Source organism: Panicum hallii, chromosome 1 (assembly GCF_002211085.1).
Source record: "Panicum hallii strain FIL2 chromosome 1, PHallii_v3.1, whole genome shotgun sequence".
Lineage (NCBI taxonomy): Eukaryota > Viridiplantae > Streptophyta > Magnoliopsida > Poales > Poaceae > Panicum > Panicum hallii.
This window is the reverse complement of record NC_038042.1, coordinates 47,074,907-47,095,061: the sequence shown is the minus strand read 5'-3', so window position 1 is coordinate 47,095,061 and position 20,155 is coordinate 47,074,907. Positions and strand designations below refer to the sequence as shown.

General features: G+C 48.1%; 4 protein-coding genes across 6 annotated transcripts; 2 read left to right on the top strand and 2 right to left on the bottom strand.

The window, feature by feature from the left end:
* Nucleotides 1-4,104: 4,104 nt before the first annotated feature.
* LOC112888001 (tubulin-folding cofactor C) lies at nucleotides 4,105-5,403 on the bottom strand. Its single transcript, XM_025954318.1, has one exon. The coding sequence runs from the start codon at nucleotides 5,367-5,369 to the stop codon at nucleotides 4,317-4,319; it is 1,053 nt and encodes a 350-aa protein (XP_025810103.1). The 5' UTR covers nucleotides 5,370-5,403; the 3' UTR covers nucleotides 4,105-4,316.
* Nucleotides 5,404-8,053: 2,650 nt separating this feature from the next.
* Nucleotides 8,054-12,697, top strand: LOC112887970 (DDT domain-containing protein DDB_G0282237-like). 3 transcript variants are annotated; one of them, XM_025954286.1, is made up of 10 exons: nucleotides 8,054-8,355; nucleotides 9,038-9,169; nucleotides 9,328-9,500; nucleotides 9,807-10,165; nucleotides 10,254-10,335; nucleotides 10,425-10,759; nucleotides 10,841-11,257; nucleotides 11,389-11,550; nucleotides 11,638-11,726; nucleotides 12,204-12,697. In XM_025954286.1, exons 2-10 carry the CDS (start codon nucleotides 9,057-9,059, stop codon nucleotides 12,352-12,354), a joined length of 1,881 nt encoding a protein of 626 aa, XP_025810071.1. In that variant the 5' UTR covers nucleotides 8,054-8,355; nucleotides 9,038-9,056; the 3' UTR covers nucleotides 12,355-12,697. The 3 variants fall into 3 exon arrangements, with proteins under 3 accessions (XP_025810071.1, XP_025810079.1, XP_025810064.1); XM_025954294.1 differs by having other exon boundaries at nucleotides 8,054-8,365; XM_025954279.1 differs by lacking the exon at nucleotides 8,054-8,355 and adding an exon at nucleotides 8,385-8,674.
* A 285-nt stretch (nucleotides 12,698-12,982) lies between these two features.
* Nucleotides 12,983-14,357, top strand: LOC112888003 (protein MAINTENANCE OF PSII UNDER HIGH LIGHT 1). The gene is made up of 3 exons (XM_025954334.1): nucleotides 12,983-13,442; nucleotides 13,577-13,711; nucleotides 13,827-14,357. The coding sequence occupies exons 1-3, from the start codon at nucleotides 13,218-13,220 to the stop codon at nucleotides 14,175-14,177; spliced, it is 711 nt and encodes a 236-aa protein (XP_025810119.1). The 5' UTR covers nucleotides 12,983-13,217; the 3' UTR covers nucleotides 14,178-14,357.
* An 832-nt stretch (nucleotides 14,358-15,189) lies between these two features.
* LOC112887991 (eukaryotic initiation factor 4A-III homolog A-like) lies at nucleotides 15,190-19,462 on the bottom strand. Its single transcript, XM_025954306.1, has 8 exons — nucleotides 19,037-19,462; nucleotides 17,567-17,807; nucleotides 17,406-17,486; nucleotides 16,916-17,023; nucleotides 16,717-16,836; nucleotides 16,464-16,631; nucleotides 16,232-16,318; nucleotides 15,190-15,636 (listed from the first exon to the last, which is right to left on the bottom strand). Exons 1-8 carry the CDS (start codon nucleotides 19,339-19,341, stop codon nucleotides 15,523-15,525), a joined length of 1,224 nt encoding a protein of 407 aa, XP_025810091.1. The 5' UTR covers nucleotides 19,342-19,462; the 3' UTR covers nucleotides 15,190-15,522.
* Between the last annotated feature and the right edge of the window lie 693 nt (nucleotides 19,463-20,155).

The window sequence follows — 20,155 nt, the reverse complement described above, 5'->3', positions numbered from 1 at the left end:
TTGCTTTATCTGATGGTGATTATGCTCCTGTACTCTTTTAGTTGTCAAAATATATAAACACCTTTAGTTATGGATAATTTTATTATAACGTTGTACATGATAGCTACATGATAGCGTGGAAGATTTTGTATTGCATATCACTGAATTGTAGGATTACAATTATAGAGACCTCTACCAGATTGTGCTCCACCTGATTTATAGAAATAAGGATCAGGGAGTCAATCAGGTAGATCTCACGCTATAAAGAAAGTAACAGCCAGGCAGGAGAGAATCACTGCCGGCACCTAATAGGCAGAAAACCTCCTAAATATAGAAGGAAATGATCTGTCTAACACCCCCCACAGTCGAAACGTCGATGGCGCAGACGTTGAGGCTGGAGCAAAATTCGAAGAAGACAGAAGTGGGCAGCCCCTTGGTGAAGATGTCAGTAAACTGAGATGTCGTCGGGACATGAAGGACACGAACATCACCAATGGCAACGCGCTCACGGACGAAGTGGAGATCAATCTCGACATGCTTCGTCGTTGATGCTGAACTGGGTTAGTGGACAAGTAGACAGCACTGACATTATCGCAGTAAACCAGTGTGCTTTTCGTCAAGGGATTGCGGAGCTCCTCTAGCAACTGACGGAGCCAGCAAGCTTCGGCGACACCATTGGCAACAGCTCTGTATTCGGCCTCAATGCTGGAGCGAGACACCGTGGTCTGCCGCTTGGAAGACCAGGAGATGAGGTTGTCACCGAGGAACACGGCGTAGCCTGAGGTAGACTTGCGAGTGTCCGGGTAGCCAGCCCAATCAGCATACAAGCAGAGCGGTGGTCGTGGATGGACAAAGAAGAAGACCGTGACTTGCGCTTAATTGCCAAGAGATGAACATCCTGAGGGTCATGCATATGTAGACACACTTGCTGGACTGCATAGGAGATGTCAGGTCTGGTGAAGGTCAAGTACTGCAGTGCACCCACCAAGCTGCGATACTGAGTAGGGTCGCTGACAGGGGTACCAGCCATGGAGGAGACCTTAGCATGAGTGTCAACGGGGGTACTGCACGGCTTGCAGTCGGACATGCCAGCTCGCTCAAGAACATCGAGAGCATACTGCTTCTGTGAAAGAAAGAGTACCTCTGAACACTGCTGAACAGCCACACCCAAGAAGTGATGGAGGGTACCGAGATTCTTCATGGAAAATTCCTTCTGGAGTGCAACAATAATGCGACGGAGAAGGTCCTGGCTGGAAGCAGTGAGAACAATGTCGTCCACATAAAGGAGCAAATATGCCATGTCAGTCCCGTGGCGGTAGATGAACAACGAAGTGTCTGACCTGGCTTTGACGAACCCCAGAGTGAGCAGGTGGGTAGCAAAACGGCTATACCAAGCACGAGGTGCCTGTTTTAGACCATAGAGAAATTTATTGAGATGACAAACAACATGAGGCTGAGTGGGGTCAACAAAACCTGTGGGCTGTGAGCAATAAACTGTCTCAGTGAGTGTGCCATGCAAGAAGGCATTCTTGACGTCGAGTTGGTGAACCGGCCATTGCTGAGAGAGTGCCAAAGACAAGACTATGCGGACTGTCGCCGGTTTGACCACTGGACTGAAGGTCTCATCATAGTCAATGCCGGGGCGCTGGGTGAAGCCACGGAGTACCCAACGAGCCTTGTATCTGTCAAGAGAATCATCAGTATTGAATTTGTGACGGAAAACTGAAAGATATCTAGGCCCCTTAGTGGGTTTTGGTGGTAGATGACAAAGTACATATATATCTAATCATGTTATCGAGCATGTGTGCAGGGGCTAAGAATAACGAAACAAAGCGTATTACAAAAACATGACCCCTCAAAAAGGGAAATAAAAAGCGGTGTTTCAAATTTACTTGAAGAATTAGATTTTATTTTAAAATTGAGTATAGGAACGTCATACTATCAAGAGAGACTTTGATCCACAGTTGTTGATGTGGTAGTTGTGCTCAAGAGAATCTACAAAAGCCATGAGAATCAAACCTACCACTAAAAATAGCCTTCTTATGAAAATCCATGTTTATCCAGACTGCCCGGTCTAATATCCGGTATAGATGGCCAAACGGGCCACCCGGCCTAGCATGGCACAGCCCGTCTTGCCACGGCCCATTCGTGGCACGGCCTGAAACGGCACGGCCATGTTAACGGGCCGTGCCGGGCCGCCCGACGTGCCGCTCCAAAGGCCCAGGCATAGCCCGAGGGCAAGTTAATCGTGCCAGGCCGGGCCAGTCGGCACGACAGGCCGTCCTGTGAACCCGTGAGAGGCTGGGCGGGGCGGCGGCCGGTGGGAGGGTAGACTGGCAGGGCAAGCGGTTGGAGCGGTGGCAGGCCCGGCAGGGCAAGCAGCCAGAGGGGCACGGGAGGCCGGAGGACCGGCGGTCGAAGCGAAGGGTGGAGCAGCGAGGCTTGAGCGACGTGGGCAGGCCGGAGGGACGGCATAGGGAGGCCTGAGGAGCAGCGGCCGGAGCGGTGGCAGATGGAGCGGAGGGCGACGCATGGAGGTCGGAGGAGCGGGGGCTAGGGGAGGCCGAAGCGGCGGCGGATGGAGTGAAGGGCGGCAGCCGGAGCGGCGGTGGATGGAGCGGAGGGCGGCGGCCGGAGCGGCGACAAGTGGAGGCCAACGCGGCGGCGGCTGGAGCGGAGGGTGGCGCAGGGAGAGGCTAGAGGAGCGGCAGCGTGGGGAGACCTCCGGTCATCACGGGAGGAGGTGAAAGAGAGAAGAAAGGGAGAGGAGGCGGGTGGCGGCCGGGGAGGGAGAGAGAAGAGGGGTGACAATTAGAGTTGAGGGAGAAAAAAGAGTGTGGGCTGTTAACCATTACGGGGCACTAATCAGCACCTCAAAGTTGACTCAAATAAAATACAAGGCAACAGGGAGGAGCAGACCAACAAATATGAATTATGATGCCGCTTAGAAATACATGATGAATTTACAACTTAAGAGAGTTTAACTTATAATATCCTAGACTAGACATCATCATGTTGACCAGATGCACTATAGGTTGCACAAATGAGCTGTAAAAGGAGGGTTGCTTATGTCAGACACTTGAAGATAAGCTGATCGAGCATTGAAGTCAAACTAATCAAAGGTGAAAGTACCACCAGTCATTGTGGTCAATAAGGATGGAACATGAAAGCGAAGAATCTTTCCTACCAGTGATTGCTTTCTGCGCAAACTTGCCAGGTATAATTATTTATGTAAGAATGACAAATCTCCAGAATCAGAATAATGATACAACAACATAAGTTGATAAGTAGGAGGCACCACACACATAATAGCAAACATACGACTATTTTTTATCAACTGGTTTGTTCTGATTGGTTCATCGTATTTCCCAACAAATTTGAAACATGTTTGCACTAAACCTATAATTGTTTCTAACACATTACTTGATGAGAGAATTTTGAGTTTCTACACTCTAGCTTTAAGCTGCAGTTCATGAAACGCCAATCTTAAGTACTATGGCCAGTAATGATGCTTTGTACACACACCATGATTGCAAAACATGGTGCCATGCAAAATTAGTGGAACTACAATACTCAATACTACTATCTGGCGATATTTCTGATTACGATTCCTCTTTGATGTTGCCTTAGCAAGCCCCATTAGCTAAAAAATCATCTTAACCTAAAATAGCTGACAGTGCGGACCATAAAATTGTTTACAGGCCAGGAGTACTTCAACTAGTATTGTATTTTTCTTATCTTATAATAAAACTACCATCATGACAGCAGCTATAAACCTGATGCCTTTGGTCACAGCAATGGTGCTAGGCTGCTACTAGGCAGAACTGCCATTACTCACGACATGACAGTAATTTGTCGTTCCTGCTTTGTGCAGTGAAGTTTCAAGGGAGGTTCATCACTATGATATGGTTAACACAAACTTTAAATGCAGAAGACTCCATGCCCTAGGATACAGTACTCTCATGCTCTTAGAACATTGAATATCACCAGAACTAGTAAAGCCAAAAGTTTTATCAATGCAATTACTCTGAAAAAAAAAACAGCTTCGATTATATGAAATATCCCTAGTAAAAGCAAGCAGCTTTGATGCTTTGAAATATGAAGTGGAATCCAACATCCTTTTAGTTCTCCAAACTCTCTGCTCTTATCAATATTGCGTATGCAAAGTTGCAAACAATTGAACTAGTCTTGTTGAGAAACATCAAATTACTTCATCCTTCATATTGTGAACTCAGCATGTACATTACAAGCCACCAGCTTTAAACAAACTCAAACATGATCTCCACAGGTATCAAAATTCACTAATCAATCAAGAACAATAAACCCTCCAGAGCAGGTTAGCTATCATCCTCCTGTTCATGGATCTCCGAGATGTCAACAGTCTGCAGCCGTTCTTCCTCTGGAACCAAGCACCAATTCGGTGACTGCACTGCCCTGAGCCACTTGAAGTCATCCACATTGGCCCAATCACCAGTTTCCTCCTCGAGCCCAGACTCCTTCAAATCTACATCAATCCCATCATACTTCAAAGCATGCGGTGCAAATCTCACACCATTGCAATCTTCAATGATCGGCCTGCTCCTCACCCGCAGGTAAAAATCCGTCGCCCTCGCCTCATGAATCCTGATCTGGTGCGCTGCCATCACAAAAGTGCAACCCTCGACATCCTCTATGAGCACCGAGCCAAGAACAGCACCGACGAACACACGGCAATCTCGCAGCTTGTGGACATACAGCGCCCGGCATTTGCCCTTGAGATAGACCTCGCAGGAAACCAAATCCGCGAGCGTGAAATCCCCATCCTTGTCGCTGGAGGCTCGCAGATCCTTCACCAAGGTGCCGCCGTTCCTGCCCCGGAACCCGCACCCTGGTAGGACCGCGTCAGTGCTAGGCTTCGGCTGTGGTGGTGGTACGGCGGCAGGATCTCGAGGCGGGTTCTTCGGGGCCCTGCTCTTGTTCCTGAAGGAGAAGGACTTCTTGGGCCGGATCTCAGAGGCCGCGGCCCTGTGTGCCGCGCGGAGGTCGGCGGCGGTGGCGAGGGCGGCGCGTAGCTCGTAGGGCGGCAGCGCGTGGGACGACTCGGCGACGAGGCGGTCGAGGTCGTCGATGGCGGCCGCAGCAGCGGCCAGGGATGCGGCCCCGTCGCCTTCGGGGGACGATGCGCGGCAGGCCGAAAGCGCCGACTCCGCGGCGAGCTTGGCGGCGGCGAAGCGGGTGAGGAAGGCCTCGACGGGGGAGGCGCCGGCGGAGTCCGAGGAAGCGCCGGCGGAGGAGGAGCGCTTGGAGAGGCGCTCGAGCATGGCCAGGTGCTTGCGGTGGGCCCCGCCGGCGGCGCCGGCCTTTGGCTGTTCGGGCTCCGGCTCCATTCCAGCGGCGGCGCCGGATGGCATCGGGGACGGGGAAGTGAAGGCGTCGAGGGAAAGAAAGTGGACTCGAGTCCTCTTGTTTGTACTCCACGAGCGTTTCCGGGCTCAGATGGCCCAGGAAAAGCCCAGTCTGGTTATGAGGGCGAGGCCCATCTCTATGGGCCCAGGAAAAAGGCCTCATTGGGCCATATTTGATCCGGCTGCTCGCGGAATTCGTTTTCGGCTCTGCGGGGGATTTGGGTAGGCCTCAGAGGAGACGTGGGCGAAGGGCAGCCACGCACGTTCCCATATCCTTCGTGGCCACGTCGCACGTTTACCAGGCCACGTTGTTGAATGAAGGTTCAGGAGGGAGGGGAATACGTATAAGCGACGGTAAATTCCTATATGGTTCTAGAAATAAAAATAATATTACTTTCTTCTATACTTTTTAAAAATTTAATCTTTATTATTTGGTCCTATTTTTATCTTTTATCCCTTCTTTTAACCCTTCTGTCAACTCTGTCTCTGAATAGTAACATATAGTTTTGCATCCCTCTTTTCTTGACTAAAACGACCTCCAAACCACCTCCAAAATTTATAAAAAATTTTATAGTAATATAACTGATGGAGCTAAATTCATTTTAAAAAAACATATATAGCATTTACGATATTAAAATTAAAATTTATCAAATTAGACTATGTTTTAGGACTATCTTATTTTTTATGGCACAAATTGAGAAAAAAGGCCTAATATTTCTAAGATGAGATGTATTAATTTACAAAATAGTATTTTTTTTACCAATTTTTGGATACAAAATAATTTATGGTGTTAGATGAAAGGAGTGTTTTATGGTGCTGCCAGGTTACCGAGCCATGGGCTGATACGGCCTATAAATTTAGCTATGCTTTGTGGGCCAGCACGGTATGAAAAAGACCCGTAGTGCCATATCTAGGTTGAAGGCTGAGCACGTGGCCTGGAGAGGCACGGCTCAGGAGGCACAACGTGCCGTGCTGGCCCGACCCCCTTCGGGGCGTGCCAGCCCTGTGCCCGTGCTGTGCCGAGCCGGACCACGTCTATAAATAAGATTCAACTTTTGAAGCTTATTGAAGAAAATGGTATTATTTCTAGAGCTATAGAGGAAATTTACCCAATAACTAGCAGCAGGCAGTAGGGCTGCTTTTCTCCCATTGCCTTTTACATTTCCAATTAAGTAGTATTCTACTGTCGGAGGAATTCTCCAGCCGGGTGGCGGAAAGCACCCACCTAATCCTAGTTAAGGATGGGTTTGGAGGAGGTTTAGGAGCGCTCGATCAGTGGACAGATAAACGCAGGAAGGACACGAAGATTTAGAGTGGTTCGGGCCGCCGGAGCGTAATACCCTACGTCCACTTTGGTGTTGTATTGGCTGCGTGAGCCTGTATGGAAAGCAGCGTAAGCTTGTGTATCTGTCCTTGACCTTGGATGTTCGATGTGTTCTAACGAGTGCACTCTCCCTTTTATAGTCCAAGGGGAGTGCTTACACTGAGCGGGTCCCCGACATGTGGGTCCGGCTTACAGGAGCCTGTTCTACGAGAGTCATAGAGATCTTCAACTCCAGCTCCTCTCCGTAGTCCTCTCTATCGAGAAGTTGATGTGCGTATCTACAGCCAGGATATGGCCGTGTACAGCCTTGTCTTGTACAGTGTCCGGCGTCAGCGTTACCCAACAGTGAAGCCGTGCTGTTACTGTTGGGATGGGACCTTCGGTCAGAGGGCGAGACGGGGCTGTCCTGTGGCGCGCGCACTGTTACAGCGCACGCCTTGGCCCACCTATTACAGGCCATCATCACGCGCGTAGCGCCGTGACGGGACTGCACACAGTCCGCGTACTGTGCGCGGTGATACGACGCGCCGCCTTCAGAACGGGCGGGCTTACCGCGGTGTCAGCTTACCTGCCCCGTGTGTCAGTGGCAGGCCGCACCTTTTGACTTTGGCGCGCCCGACTCAGCTACCGCATTGAATGCGGGTAGGTGAGGAGGCGACCCGTAAGGGGCCTCAGGCCGCAGGCACGCGGCGGGGCCAGCCCCACTCCCCCTGCAGGGCAGCACATGGTGCCACCGGACCCCTTCCCAGGGGAAGGGGGACCCGGGGCCGCCGAGACCGGTTGGAGCGGGCTGGCCTGTGATGGTCCGGCCATCACACGTGGCGGCCCCGGACCTCCCAGGGGAGACCGGGTCCGCCGGGGCTACCCGAGAGCTCTCCCGCTCACCTGGGTGTGCAGAGACCCCGGGCCTCGTGGAGCTCGGGGGAGGGTCCGGGGATCGCGGTCCCAGCTGTCAGGCCCGGTGGCCGTATGCCACGTGGTCCAGAGATGAGGGGGAGTATGGATTATGGGAAGCCGAAGGTCTGGACACCCTAACGGGAGGTACCCCTATCCGTATGTACCGACATCTACTTTCCTTATTTTTTTCCCAAGGATTTCCTCTCACCTCGTCACCTTTCGACTACAACACCTAGAATCAAGCCATGTTTACACTTAAAAAATACTCCTGCATCAAATCAAAGTTTACTTCTTTAGGAGTCCGTTGTTGCAGAGAACTAAACTAAGCTTGGAGTTTGGAGATAAGAAATGAAAAAATTGGAGGATTCGAAGGAAACTGAAACGAGCCCTGGTGCAGTGAAATCTCGTTTACCGCCCTCCCTCTCCTCCCAACCCAACCGCCGCCGTATAAATTTCATTTCACCCCCATTTTTTTTCTTCACCGCCGCACCTTTTCAATCCCCGCTCCTCTTCTCTTTCTCCACTCTTCGCGAATCGCGACCCCGAACCGAAGCCTCCCAACTCGAAAACGAAGGCGCCAAACCAATTCCTCAAGCGCGCCACCAGCTCCGCCCCCGCGGCTCCCCCTCCGCCGTCGCCGCGTCCCTCGCCGCCTCGCCCCCGCGCCGGCGGGCCCCCCCTCCCGGGCGGACGCCACCCACCGCCCCGCGCGCAGCGTCGACGCGTCGGTGCCCCGCCTCGGAAGGCTCCTCCGTGCCGCGTCCAATCGAGGTGCGTGTCGGTGAGATCCGGGAACCCTAGTGCTCTGCTTGGTTTCCCGTCCTGTTTATTCGAGCTTCGATTGTGCCGCGGCCAGCGGCCAGCGGCGCCGGCGTCCGGGGTTCCGCTGGGGGTGGCGCGGCCGGTATCGCCGTGGTGGCGTGCGTGGCCGGCCGGCGAGCTGGGGATTGGTTCCTGGAGGCGAGCCGAGGTGTGGGTGCTGTGGGGAAAGGCGCCGGGGTTGGGAATCCGCAGGCGTGGGAACGCGAGTTTCGGGAATGGTGGGGTTTCTGGGTTCCCAGATTTCGGGCCGCCCTGCCCGTTTTGCCAGGTTAGGGTCCAGGACTGCTTCTAGACTAGTTTGCCTTGCACCTGTTCATGTCGCACAAGTGAGGGTGGCTCATTGTGACCCATGATGGTGCTGCATTGAAGCGCCAGGTGCTGTCTATGCGTTATGTGGGTAGAATCGTGTCTAAATTAGATGCTACATGAAATTGCCTTTCTGGTGGGTACATGAACAGAGCGTTAGATCCTACCACTATATACACTCGTGTTACTGTTCATTACTCATTTGTGACCAGATGCTATCGGCTGATTGCATTACTAACCAGCTTCTTTGCAGTATTCAATATTTTTTCTCCCATGCAAGAGCTTTACTGGAGTAATGAAAGTTGTGCTTTGTTTTCTTGAGCAGGTCAGGTCATAAGGCCCAAATGCCTCTCTTCAATAAGAAACCTTTCTCCTTACTGGAGCCCCCTAAGGACTTGGATTCAAAGGAGAAGGTGTTCCAAATTCGCTTCACAAAGGAGATATTCCGAGATTATCAGTATCCTTGTTGCATGATGCTGCTGCATGCCAATTTGTTATTGTTTGTCCAGAAGCATCATTGCAAGTTGCAATGCGAGATTTTTGTGTCTCTTGCATTTACAGCAAAGTAATTTAGCAATTCCAATTCCAATGCTTGTATCCTTAACAACCCATCAGAGAATATCTGAAGAGGCTAAATCTCTATCGCCAAAGAGTTTGGACATGTAAGATGTCTGGGAAATCTAATTTAACTTTCGAAGAAGCTTTGGTGTCTGAGCATAACGCGATGGAGAAGGCTCAAAATATGCCAACTGAGCTGATGGCTTATGTTCTTCGGATGACTCAGTACAGTAAGAAGATATTTTTCTGTATTTGTCATGTGTCATGCGTCTTGAATCTTGATCGTACATTATAACTTTATTTTTGTTTCATCAATAATATATGTCTTTGTGATTTAGACTGTTTCGTGGCACTGATTAGCTGTGATGACAAAACTAAAAAGTAACTATTTCCATTCAATTGTACACTATAGCTTCAAGTCATATGCTTGGAAGCTGGTAAACTGTGCAAATAATGGACTGCTTTTCATTTACAAAGCATCTAAGTTATTGCACTAATCAGAATGGAAATGTATTTCATGTTACCTTTTGTTTCAGGCACTCTTGGCTTATATGAGCTTATCAACAAGATATATGCTAATCTGCTGGAAGAAGTATTTGAAGGAATAGAGTTGCTTGCTAAAAAGGATGGTTCTGTGGTACCTTGCAAGATTTTGAAGATTCTAGATTCTGATGGCACAAAGACGTGTGAAGTGGGTTGGCTTCGTCGAGACAAGACATTGATCAACACATCGGTAGTCAAAGCTGCGGATCTCTTCTACCGAAGGGCGCCTGTTAGCAGGAATACACTGAAGATTTTTATTAGGGATTCAACAACACAGACTACCCCGTGGGTTATACATGAGAATCTTGCCAAAAAATATGGGATACCTACTGATCCCCCTAACAATATAATGGTGAGAACTGAGCATCTCACTTTCGTTTAGTTTGTTTCTCATGAATGTTACAGATTTATATAGTATTAAACTTCTATTCTTTCTCTAGCATTATGAAGGTTTGCACAAGAAAGGTAGAAAAAGAGAAGAGAATGGAACTATTGAAAATGGAAGAAAAAAGATGAAGAAAGGTGATTCAACTGAACTCATACCACTTTTCTAGCAGCAGTTTTTTTCATTCCTCCAAGCTTCTAACCTGTGATCCTTGTGTGGTTGCCAGATGAAGGACATGTGCCAATTAAGTATCCAATCGACGATCTGTTAGTAAGGCCCGGTGGAGATGATCCAGCTTTATTTAAGAGACCTCCTCTGGCTACAGATTTTAGAGTCCCAAGATGTTCTGTGGGCGATCTCCTTATGGTGTGGGATTTCTGCTCGTCTTTTGGGAGGGTTCTGAATCTTTCCCCATTTCTGCTAACTGATATGGAGAATGCAATTTGCCACAAAGAAAGCAATGTTCTTGTTGTGGAAATACATGCAGCCATGTTTCACTTGCTCATTAAGGACAAAGGTGACTATTTCAGTGTCCTGCAGAACAAGAAACGGAAGTTAAAGGTTCTCCCTTACTTTTAAGACTAACCCCCTCTCTCCATTGAATGTGCCCTTTATCCTTTTTTTTTACTGTGGATCCTGCAGGTAAGTTTAGTAGCATGGGCTGAATATCTATGTGACTTCTTGGAAATGACAAAAAATGAAGAGCTATCCAGTAACATTGCAACAATAAGAAGGGGTTATTATGGTCATATTGACACTGATATAAAGCTTAAGATCCTCCATGAGCTAGTGGAAGAGGCTATTAAAACCTCTGCCATAAGGGAGATACTAAGTGAGCGGGTGGACCAGAAACAAGCCCTTAATGCAACAAGAAGAGAGAGTACCAGAAAGGACAGAGAAGAACAAAACTTGAACACTGAAACTACCATGAAAAATGAAGAGAACCAGACAGATGCCATGCAAGATGGCAATGAGACTGTTGATGAGCTGACTAGGGGAAAAGAAGAAAAGGATAAGAGCAATGTTTCTCGAAGCAAGACAGAAGGCAAACGACATCTGGTGAGCATGGTGTATTTGCGTGTGCAGATGCACCTATCTATGTGTTTGAGCCATGTTTGATTTTGGGTGACAATGATTTGTATTAGCCTTGCTATTTTGCTTAATATATTGAAATTTCTGTGTATTTGTAGGTACGGCATCTTGAGACGGAGTTTGATAAACTATCCATCCGTTCTAGCCCTCTTGGTAAAGACAGACACCACAATAGGTACTGGTTTTTCAGGCGTGAAGGAAGGCTTCTTGTTGAAAGTGCAGATTCCAGAGAATGGGGTTACTACAGCACCAAGGAAGAGGTGATTGCAATGCTCTGGTTTCAAATCTCTATGTTCAGAATCTTTGATTGATATGATGATAAAGATTTTTCTTTTCTGAAATGACAGCTTGATGCACTCATGGGTTCGTTGAATGTGAAAGGTATAAGGGAGAGAGCTCTGAAACGGCAGCTAGAGAAGTTCTATAATAAGATCAGGTATGTAGAACCTGACTGTTCATCACTATTGGGCATTTGGGCTATGATTCTGTTGATTGTGGAAAGTGACTGACATTATACTCTTTCCTGGTACGAAAATTAGTTATTTTGCCTTCATAGCCCCCATATTGTGGTTTTTTAGATAAGGCTTTTGTGACACGTGATGGTAACTGGCACATTTTGCCTATTGCAATGGCAGGCTTTGTGCTCAGCTCATAAACCTCTTAGTTTATCTTTTTGATACTGGAATAATTTGCCCTTATACTCTTTATTTGCTCAGTGTTTTATTTTCTGGTCAAAGGATTTTTTCCACTTCTGATTCTGCACCGTCTTTTCTGCATGGCTTGATGCTAATTTTCCGGGCTCCTCATTTCATAATTGTGACACCTTTTTTTTTCACTTACATAAGTTGAGAAGACATCACGGCCTTGCTGTTTCACTATGTCTGGCTAATTCTTTTCCTGGTCCACGTTTCAGTAACGCCCTGGAGAAGCGAACAAAAGATATCATGAACAAGATGTTACTTGAAGAGGGCGTGCTGCGCCGCTCCACACGAGTCCGGGCGCAGCCGAAGGATAACCCTTCCATGGCGTTCCTCAAGTACGTCAATAAATGGAAGGATAACTGAGCTCCTTCAAGCTGACAGTCTATCTCAAAATAAGATGGCAGTCTATCTCGGTCGGCTGGAAGAACTGAGCAACCCAGGTGATAGGTTTGGCTGCAACGCCGTAGTAAGTTATGTAGGCTTTCGATTCCCTGTGGTTGGTCAATCGCGTCCTCACTAGCTCCACTTTTTCCTTTTCTTTTCTGTTTTGAACATTGGTTCGCAAATGAAAACACTTCTTTTTCTCTCTCCTTAACTGAGCATCTATTGAGCCAGATTTCACATGTTATGATGCAAACGTGACGCCGCCTGGAGATTGATCCATGCGGCTGTGGAGAAGTCTGCTGAGACTTCTTTTTTCTGAAAAGAGTCTGCTGAGACATCGATTTGCCATGTTGGCGTGTTCGTTTGTTGGGTAAAGCAGTTGTCTCCACGGTGACCGTCGGAGTTGCCTGTGGTTGCAGTCCTGTAGCAGCTCACAGCCATCTGTCCGTCTTGAAGAGTTTCAGTATTTCTGCGATTTTGCATAAGAAAGAAAAAGGGATTTGTGTTTGTACGGTGCCTGTGCGATTCAGGAAGGCCAAGGCCATGCATATGCAAGGGTCGCCGCCTGGTTCGCTGGACGGGCCACGCCCAAGGCTCTGCTCCGTCCAGCGATCTCTGCAGCAGCCAGCGCGGCAACGTGGACGAACTGGCGTCCACAGATAACGAGCTGAAGCACCAGCAGAAGATATTTATTTCTCCCCCTCACGCCTGCAAACAGAAGCCACCGGCAAAGAGGACTAGAGGACTAAGAGGGAGCTTCTGCTGATTCAGTAGCAATTCTCTGGTTGGTGTTCGTCTCTGCTGCTGCTGTGTGTGTGTCTGCGAAGAAAGGAGAGGGAGAGATGGCTTGCCCTGCGCAGTACATGCTCTCCGCCAGCAGCTGCATCTTCCTGAGGAGCGCCAAGCCTCAGGCGAGCCTTGTCCGAGGCGCCGTCATCGGCGGCGTTAGCAGCAGCCGGCCGTTCCTGCTCACCTGCAGCGCCTCGTCGTCTCCGTCTCCTTCCTCGCCGGCGCCGGCGCAGGAGGACTCCGACTGCAACGAGGAGGAGTGCGCTCCCGAGAAGGAGGTACGCCAGCTCTAGCTCCTCTTGTTTCCTTCTCCGCCTTATCTTGGACCGAGCCCTCGTTGGTAGCGAAAGGAGAGGGGAGAGGTAGGCAGGTAGCAGCATTGAGATGTGCCTGCCATTCGTGGTGCGCGCAGGTCGGGAGCCTGAGCGCCGAGTGGCTGGCGGAGGAGCGGACCAGGGTCGTCGGCACCTTCCCGCCCAGGAAGAGAGGGTGGACCGGCCTCGTCGAGAAGGACACCGCCGGCCAGACCAACATCTACTCCGTCGAGGTACGCCAGCCATAGGAATTCTGCGACCAGCTTTTTTTTTTGTAGACGAGATAAGATGGCACTAGCCCTGCGACTGACGCCTGCCTACCGTTGTCGCGGCCCTGGACCTGCGCAGCCGACGGTGTACGTGGCGGAGAGCGCCATCAGCTCCGGCGCGGCGGGCACGTCGGCGGAGGGCGCCGAGAACACGGCCGCCATCGCGGCGGGGCTCGTCCTCATTACCGTCGCCGCGGCCTCGTCCATCCTCATCCAGGTGAGTAAGAAGCAGCCGCAGGTGCCGGAGGCCCCCTACAGCGGCCCGCCGCTCAGCTACTACGTCGCCAAGTTCCAGCCCGCGGTGGAGGCGCCGGCGCCAGCGGAGCCCCTCGAGGCCCCCACCCCCGCCGAGGAGGCGGTCGTCGCCCAGGACAGCCCCGCCGTCGAGGCTTCCGCGGCGGCACCGGAGGCAGAGCAGCTGTCCTCGTGAGTTGATGTTGTAGTCAAGATTCAGTTTTGCGGCAGCTTACAGATGAGCTTGTAGTGCATGATGGTGGAAGATAATACACATGGTACTCGTGAGCAGTTCCGAATTGTATGAAGTTTCATGTATATATACAATGCATTCAGCATGCCTACATGCTTATATGAAACCCCACGACACTCCGCACAAACCAAGCATGTTGTTCGGCTGTAACTGTAACACGATGAACGTACCATAGACCTGAAGCCATTATGATTAGGGGATGCTGAGTAACTAAAAAGAAAAATGACCAATCTCTTGATCAACCTCAAGGCTCATGGAGGTGACGGCGATCCTACGACGGACGGCGCCTGCGCGGCTCCACCTCCGACGCATCGCCATCGCCCAGCTTCCGCCAGACGCCCGACGAGGACCGAGCCAGGCCGCCCCTCGGCGTCCAAACATCACCACCCACCATGCCTGATCTTCTCTGCCTGTCTTTTTGGCTTTCTTGACAAAATAAAAGAGTGCCGGCCATAGCTGGGATGACAGTTTCACATCACCAAATTCAATTAATAATCTTCTTTTTTTCAACAAAAAAAACAGCTACGAACCTGCTGCCTAGTCTCCTCACCGACCAGACCATGCCATGTGCTAGCACAAAGAAGGGCAGGCAGGCATCCAAGTGGCCAGCACGTCACTACTGATTCCAATTCAATTTGCCAGTCAATCCACACACCGTGATCCAATCCCCAAAAACAAACAGAAATGCTAGCTACTACAGGTCACGCACCCCACCAATTCAGAATTTCCGATCGCCACAGCCTGTTTTCACTCGACAGTCTTTCATTCAACATGAAAAGGTAACTTGGCACGTCGTTCAACCTCTCACTTTGTCATGCTTACCTGTCCTTAAGGCTCACAAGCATACATACTATCAAAATCAGGCATCTTACTCCAGCAAAGTTTTAACGCTTCATCAGACCTAACATTGGTATTCTTTCTACAAAGGACTTGGTGCTTCAACCAGTCAAAACCATAATAATAAGCCACACAAATTCAGATTCAGATATATTAAACACGAATACAACATCAAATCCAATTGTCTCACTAAAAACATAATCGACACAAGTCTCATGTCCCAACCAGAAATGCAGTAATAAGTTACATGAGCGGGAGCAAGCTAAAATATATACAGTTCATGCCATGAACAAAACGGAAACAAATCTCTGCTCTACTCCACTCAACTTAGGAAGCCCCTCATCCAGTTTACAGCCACACCAAACGTTTCACCAATAGCAACATCCAGGAACTAAGCCAAACCTTGCGAAGGCATGATAAAAAACACAATAGCACTCTCCCAGTCGTCTGCTCAGATAAGATCAGCAACATTCATTGGCATCTCATCAATTTGTGTGCTGTAGTACTGCTCTATATCTCGCAGTATACGGATGTCATCCTTGCGCACAAAATTGATTGCCACACCCTGAAACACCACACAAGCAGTGGTTCTCGTTATTGCAATCAACCCACTGTTATATACACATACACAAGCACTAAAATTGAGATGGCAATCAGACTAGTAGCTATACGATTGCAAATAGACGACTAACAGACTCCTGCTACTAATAAATATGGACGACACATTTCACCTTCTCGTAGCCAGCATGCATAGATAGCTATGTATTCCGCTTTGTCATGTGCCTAACCCAACTAAAATGTGCACTTCAGATGAACAGAGCAAACGCTCAATTCAGACATGTGACATCTAGCATGTCAATTTCCTCGACAGTCTAGAAGGAAACAAAAATGCAATGTGTTCCGCACGGATAAGCAAGTTTTTAGGGATTTTTTTGCTGCATATACTGAATGCCAAAGATATGAAAACATTTTATTTGTAATCAGGCGTACACAACTGTTTACTTGTTGGTTTGGTTCTGTTAATCATAACAACATCAAATCTACCCACATAACAGTAAAAGCGCCCTGGAAACCGAACTCTGCCATGAAGTTGTCCACAGGTTCGGGAGGTGGTACTAGTACAGAATAAAAAAGATGCCAGAATTGGTGGCAAATATTACCTTGCGGCCAAAACGACCAGAACGACCAATGCGATGGATGTAAAGCTCACGGTTATTTGGGAGATCATAATTTATGACAAGAGAAACCTGAAAATGGAAACAATTCAATCTATTACCCCAAGCATTAATGCATAATGCGGCCACTTATAGCAGCAGGATGCATTATTATATCAGGCAACAGCACAGCAGTACAAAAATGAAATCTAAATAAAAAAAGGCTAGCAAGACTTGCCTGCTGGACATCCAGTCCTCGAGCCCAAACATCCGTAGTGATTAGCACACGAGTTTCGCCAGACCTGAACTCAGTCATAATGGCATCCCTTTCCTGTTGGGGCATGTCGCCATGCATAGCTGATACCGTGAAGTTATTGCTCCGCATTCTTTCAGTAAGCCAATCCACCTGGACCAAAAGACAACTTTGCTTAATCCAAACCATCAATCATGGCAAGTGACAATAGTCTTTTTTTAAGCCCATCGCAAGTTACCTTTCTCTTAGTATTGCAGAAAATGACAGCTTGGGTGATGGTCAATGTATCATAAAGATCACACAAAGTATCAAATTTCCATTCCTCTTTCTCAACAGCAACAAAGAATTGTTTGATGCCCTAAAAACATAACATAAAAAATATGTAGTTGCCAAAAGGACACCAAATTGATAGAAGAAAAACCAGCATTGGTATTTACCTCCAGGGTCAACTCATCACGCTTCACAAGGATCCTAACTGGTTCGGTCATGAACTTGCTAGTCATCTCCAGGATCTCATGAGGAAGGGTGGCAGAGATCAAAACCACCTAGTTAAAGGATATCAAATACACTACCACATCAGTTCAAATAATAGCCTATATTATTTCTTATCATCAAAAACAGGGTTGACAAAAGGTACTCATTTCTCATAGTTTGTTCGTTCAGCAATGTGGCAAATGCTCAAGATGTCGAACAGGTAATAAAATAACAGGAACTGAGCAAATAATCAGTATATGTTTGCACAACTGGGGATGCACTAATCATGAAAACAGAGACAAGATAAGCTTTAGGCACAATGACCGGGGTTAATAGGAAGAAAATTTGAAACATGTACACAGCAAACCATGGTAAAATTATGGCAGATTGGATAATCATAAACCATGGATTTGATGACATATTTGTCGAGAGGACATAAGGTCTGAGAGTAACCTGAAGTTCTGGTGGGAGATATCTGTAGACATCATAAATCTGATCCTTAAAGCCTCTGCTCAACATCTCATCAGCTTCATCCTGCATGATGGAAGGAATTAGCCTGGCGTACCTTGAGGAGATGGCAAGGTGGGGGCAAGAAAATAAGAGAGTGAACCAACCAGAACTAGAAGCTTGATGGCTCTTGTTCGCAGGGTCCTTCTCTTGATCATATCACAGACTCTGCCTGGTGTTCCTGAGACAACATGCACTCCGTGCTCCAGCCTCCTGATATCCTCGCCGATACTTTTTCCACCAATGCAAGCATGCACTTGGATGTTAAGGTAGTCACCAATAGCCAGCATAACTCTCTCCGTCTGTGAAGCAAGCTCCCTAGTAGGTGAGAGGATCAAAGCCTGCACCCTGTGAAACAGGAAAACAAACTAGGGTATGTCATGTCCACTCCCATACATACATCAACAGAATAGAGAATGAAAACAGGCAGTGCGATTACTCCTAGGCTGATACTCATCTGCTTCTAATTCAACTTTCTGTAATAGAATCCGAGCTTTTTTCGAGTTGTTCAATATGTCCCTCTACGCAATTCTTCCGAATTTCGAATAGTACTTAAGATCTTCTGTTTTCAATTATCTAATAAATCTTTTAATGAAATTAGATTATCTTGCTATTAAGTTTACAATTTTTATGATCTCTTCCCGGACCAAACATGAATAACGATTCATTTGGTTTTCCCGCTCCTTTTTTTCTCTTTTGCTATGTGTTATGGCTATTCTCATATCTTTTTTTTATGTAATGAGCCTATCCTCTATCCTCCCTTTTCTATTTGTATTTCTATATACCCAAATTCATATAAGACTAGATGAATCTTAAGAGGACTCTTCCAACTAGATAAAAATCTATATGGTCAGCAAAGTTGTTTCTTTATTTGTGTTTGGTCTGCTCCCAACGCATGACAAAGGACTGATAAATAAAACAGACCAAATATTAAAACAGACCAAATATGAAAACAAATCTGCGTAATCTCCTATTCTTTCTTGGGGAATCTCCCAATTCGAAAACAATCCCTGACTACACCGGTGGAGCTACGTGCAGGCCATACTAGGTCCTGGCCACCCTTTTACCCAGGAAATCTGTTCAATACTAGGACACCTAGGCTAGTAGATCAGCTCATTGTTTTAATCACAAGCCTAAGTCACACACTGGAAAGGCCATTATCTCCATTCACACATCAGCTTTGTCGCAGGAGTATGCTCGGCTGCTCGCTCACTTGCCACTGCCTCCGCTTTTGCCAGCTGCTGCACTATGCAAGTCCGCATACAGCATGTTCTTTCTTGATCAATTGTTCTTTCCCAGTTCTCAACGATAGACAAAGAATTTGAATGCTAGTATATCATTGAAACTGTTTCGTTTTTCTCTCAGAACTTGAGATGCGTTTCTACTCTAATAGCTATCCTTACAGTTTTGTTCCTTGTTCACTCAGAACTTGAGATGCTTAGCTAGTTCTCACCGCTGGTTTCATAGTTGATACAGTTTGCTCTAGCACAAATCCTACTAAGACTACTAGCATAAATAGTTGAGCAATTGCGCCCACTAGCCCGACAGATGAGTAAGGAAGGAAGGAGGTTAATTACTCGCGGACGGCGGTGTCGACGATCTGGCAGACGGTGAGGGAGATCATGGATGTCTTGCCCGTCCCGGACTGGGCCTGCGCGATGACGTCACGGCCGTTGATGATGGGGAGGACGGCGCGCTGCTGGATGGCGGAGGGCTTCTCGAAGCCGTAGCCGTAGATGCCGCGGAGGAGGTCGTCCTTGATTCCCATCTGGTCGAAGGTGCTGACGACCTCCACCCCCGGGGAGGTCTCGAAGGTGAGGTTGTCGTCGTCCATGTTGCGGGCGCCGCCGGGGCCGCGGCGGGAGGTGGTGGGCGCCGCCATGGGTGGAAACCCTAGCTGAGGAGGTTGGGGACGACGAGACAGAGAGAGGGGAGGGGGGCGACCGGGCGACTGCTTTTTTTTTTTTCGAGAAAGGAGCGGGCGTGCGACTACCTACTTGCGGGCTCCTATCGGGAGCTCCTGTTTATCTTCCGGAAGGTAAATAGCCTGTGTACTTTTAAACCCAACAAGCGGCCCAGCTGGCATGACGGCCCACGAGCAGAGCCGGGGATGAACAGGCACGACAAGGATGAAATGTAGAACAGCGATGAGGGATACGTACGTGAAGCACACGAGCGCGATGCGTGATGGCAACTGGGACGAGCACGCCAAGACCTACGGTAACTGCCCTCGCTTCGTTGGTTCATTTCAAGGTAGAACTGAGGCTGTGTTTAGTTCGGCAGGCGTAAAGGCAAAAAAAATTTTTTTAAAGGAATCTTACCAATTTGAAGTACTAAATATAGTCTATTTATAAAACTTTTTGCATTGATGGGTTGTAAATCGCGAGACGAATCTAATGATGCTAATTAATCCATAATTAAGCAATAATTAGCGGATGGTTACTGTAGCATCACTGTTGCAAATCGTGGATTAAGTAGGCTCATTAGATTCGTCTCGCGATTTACAGCCCATCCATGCAAAAAGTTTTGTAAATAGACTTCATTTAGTACTTCAAATTAGCAAGATTCCTTTGAAAATTTTGCGTTTACGGGGAGGAAACTAAACAGGGCCTCAGACTAGACCTGGAAAAGAAGGGTGGTATGTGTTTATTCATTTTTTATTTAGCTTTCCGTTGGTCAACCGAAAGATCAAACAA

Bases quoted from the DNA above. Each gene is read 5' to 3' on its own strand.
- LOC112888001 (XM_025954318.1), bottom strand. From the start codon at position 5,369: ATGCCATCCGGCGCCGCCGCTGGAATGGAGCCGGAGCCCGAACAGCCA.
- LOC112887970 (XM_025954279.1), top strand. From the start codon at position 8,622: ATGGTGGGGTTTCTGGGTTCCCAGATTTCGGGCCGCCCTGCCCGTTTT. The intron at 10,760-10,840 runs GTTCTCCCTTAC...TGGATCCTGCAG, and splicing joins ACAAGAAACGGAAGTTAAAG to GTAAGTTTAGTAGCATGGGC. The intron at 11,727-12,203 runs GTATGTAGAACC...TCCACGTTTCAG, and splicing joins AAGTTCTATAATAAGATCAG to TAACGCCCTGGAGAAGCGAA.
- LOC112888003 (XM_025954334.1), top strand. From the start codon at position 13,218: ATGGCTTGCCCTGCGCAGTACATGCTCTCCGCCAGCAGCTGCATCTTC. The intron at 13,443-13,576 runs GTACGCCAGCTC...TGGTGCGCGCAG, and splicing joins AGTGCGCTCCCGAGAAGGAG to GTCGGGAGCCTGAGCGCCGA. The intron at 13,712-13,826 runs GTACGCCAGCCA...GGACCTGCGCAG, and splicing joins CCAACATCTACTCCGTCGAG to CCGACGGTGTACGTGGCGGA.
- LOC112887991 (XM_025954306.1), bottom strand. From the start codon at position 19,341: ATGGCGGCGCCCACCACCTCCCGCCGCGGCCCCGGCGGCGCCCGCAAC. The intron at 17,024-17,405 runs GTTACTCTCAGA...TCCTTTAACTAG, and splicing joins ATCTCCCACCAGAACTTCAG to GTGGTTTTGATCTCTGCCAC. The intron at 15,637-16,231 runs GTAATATTTGCC...GTGGTGTTTCAG, and splicing joins CTGGTCGTTTTGGCCGCAAG to GGTGTGGCAATCAATTTTGT.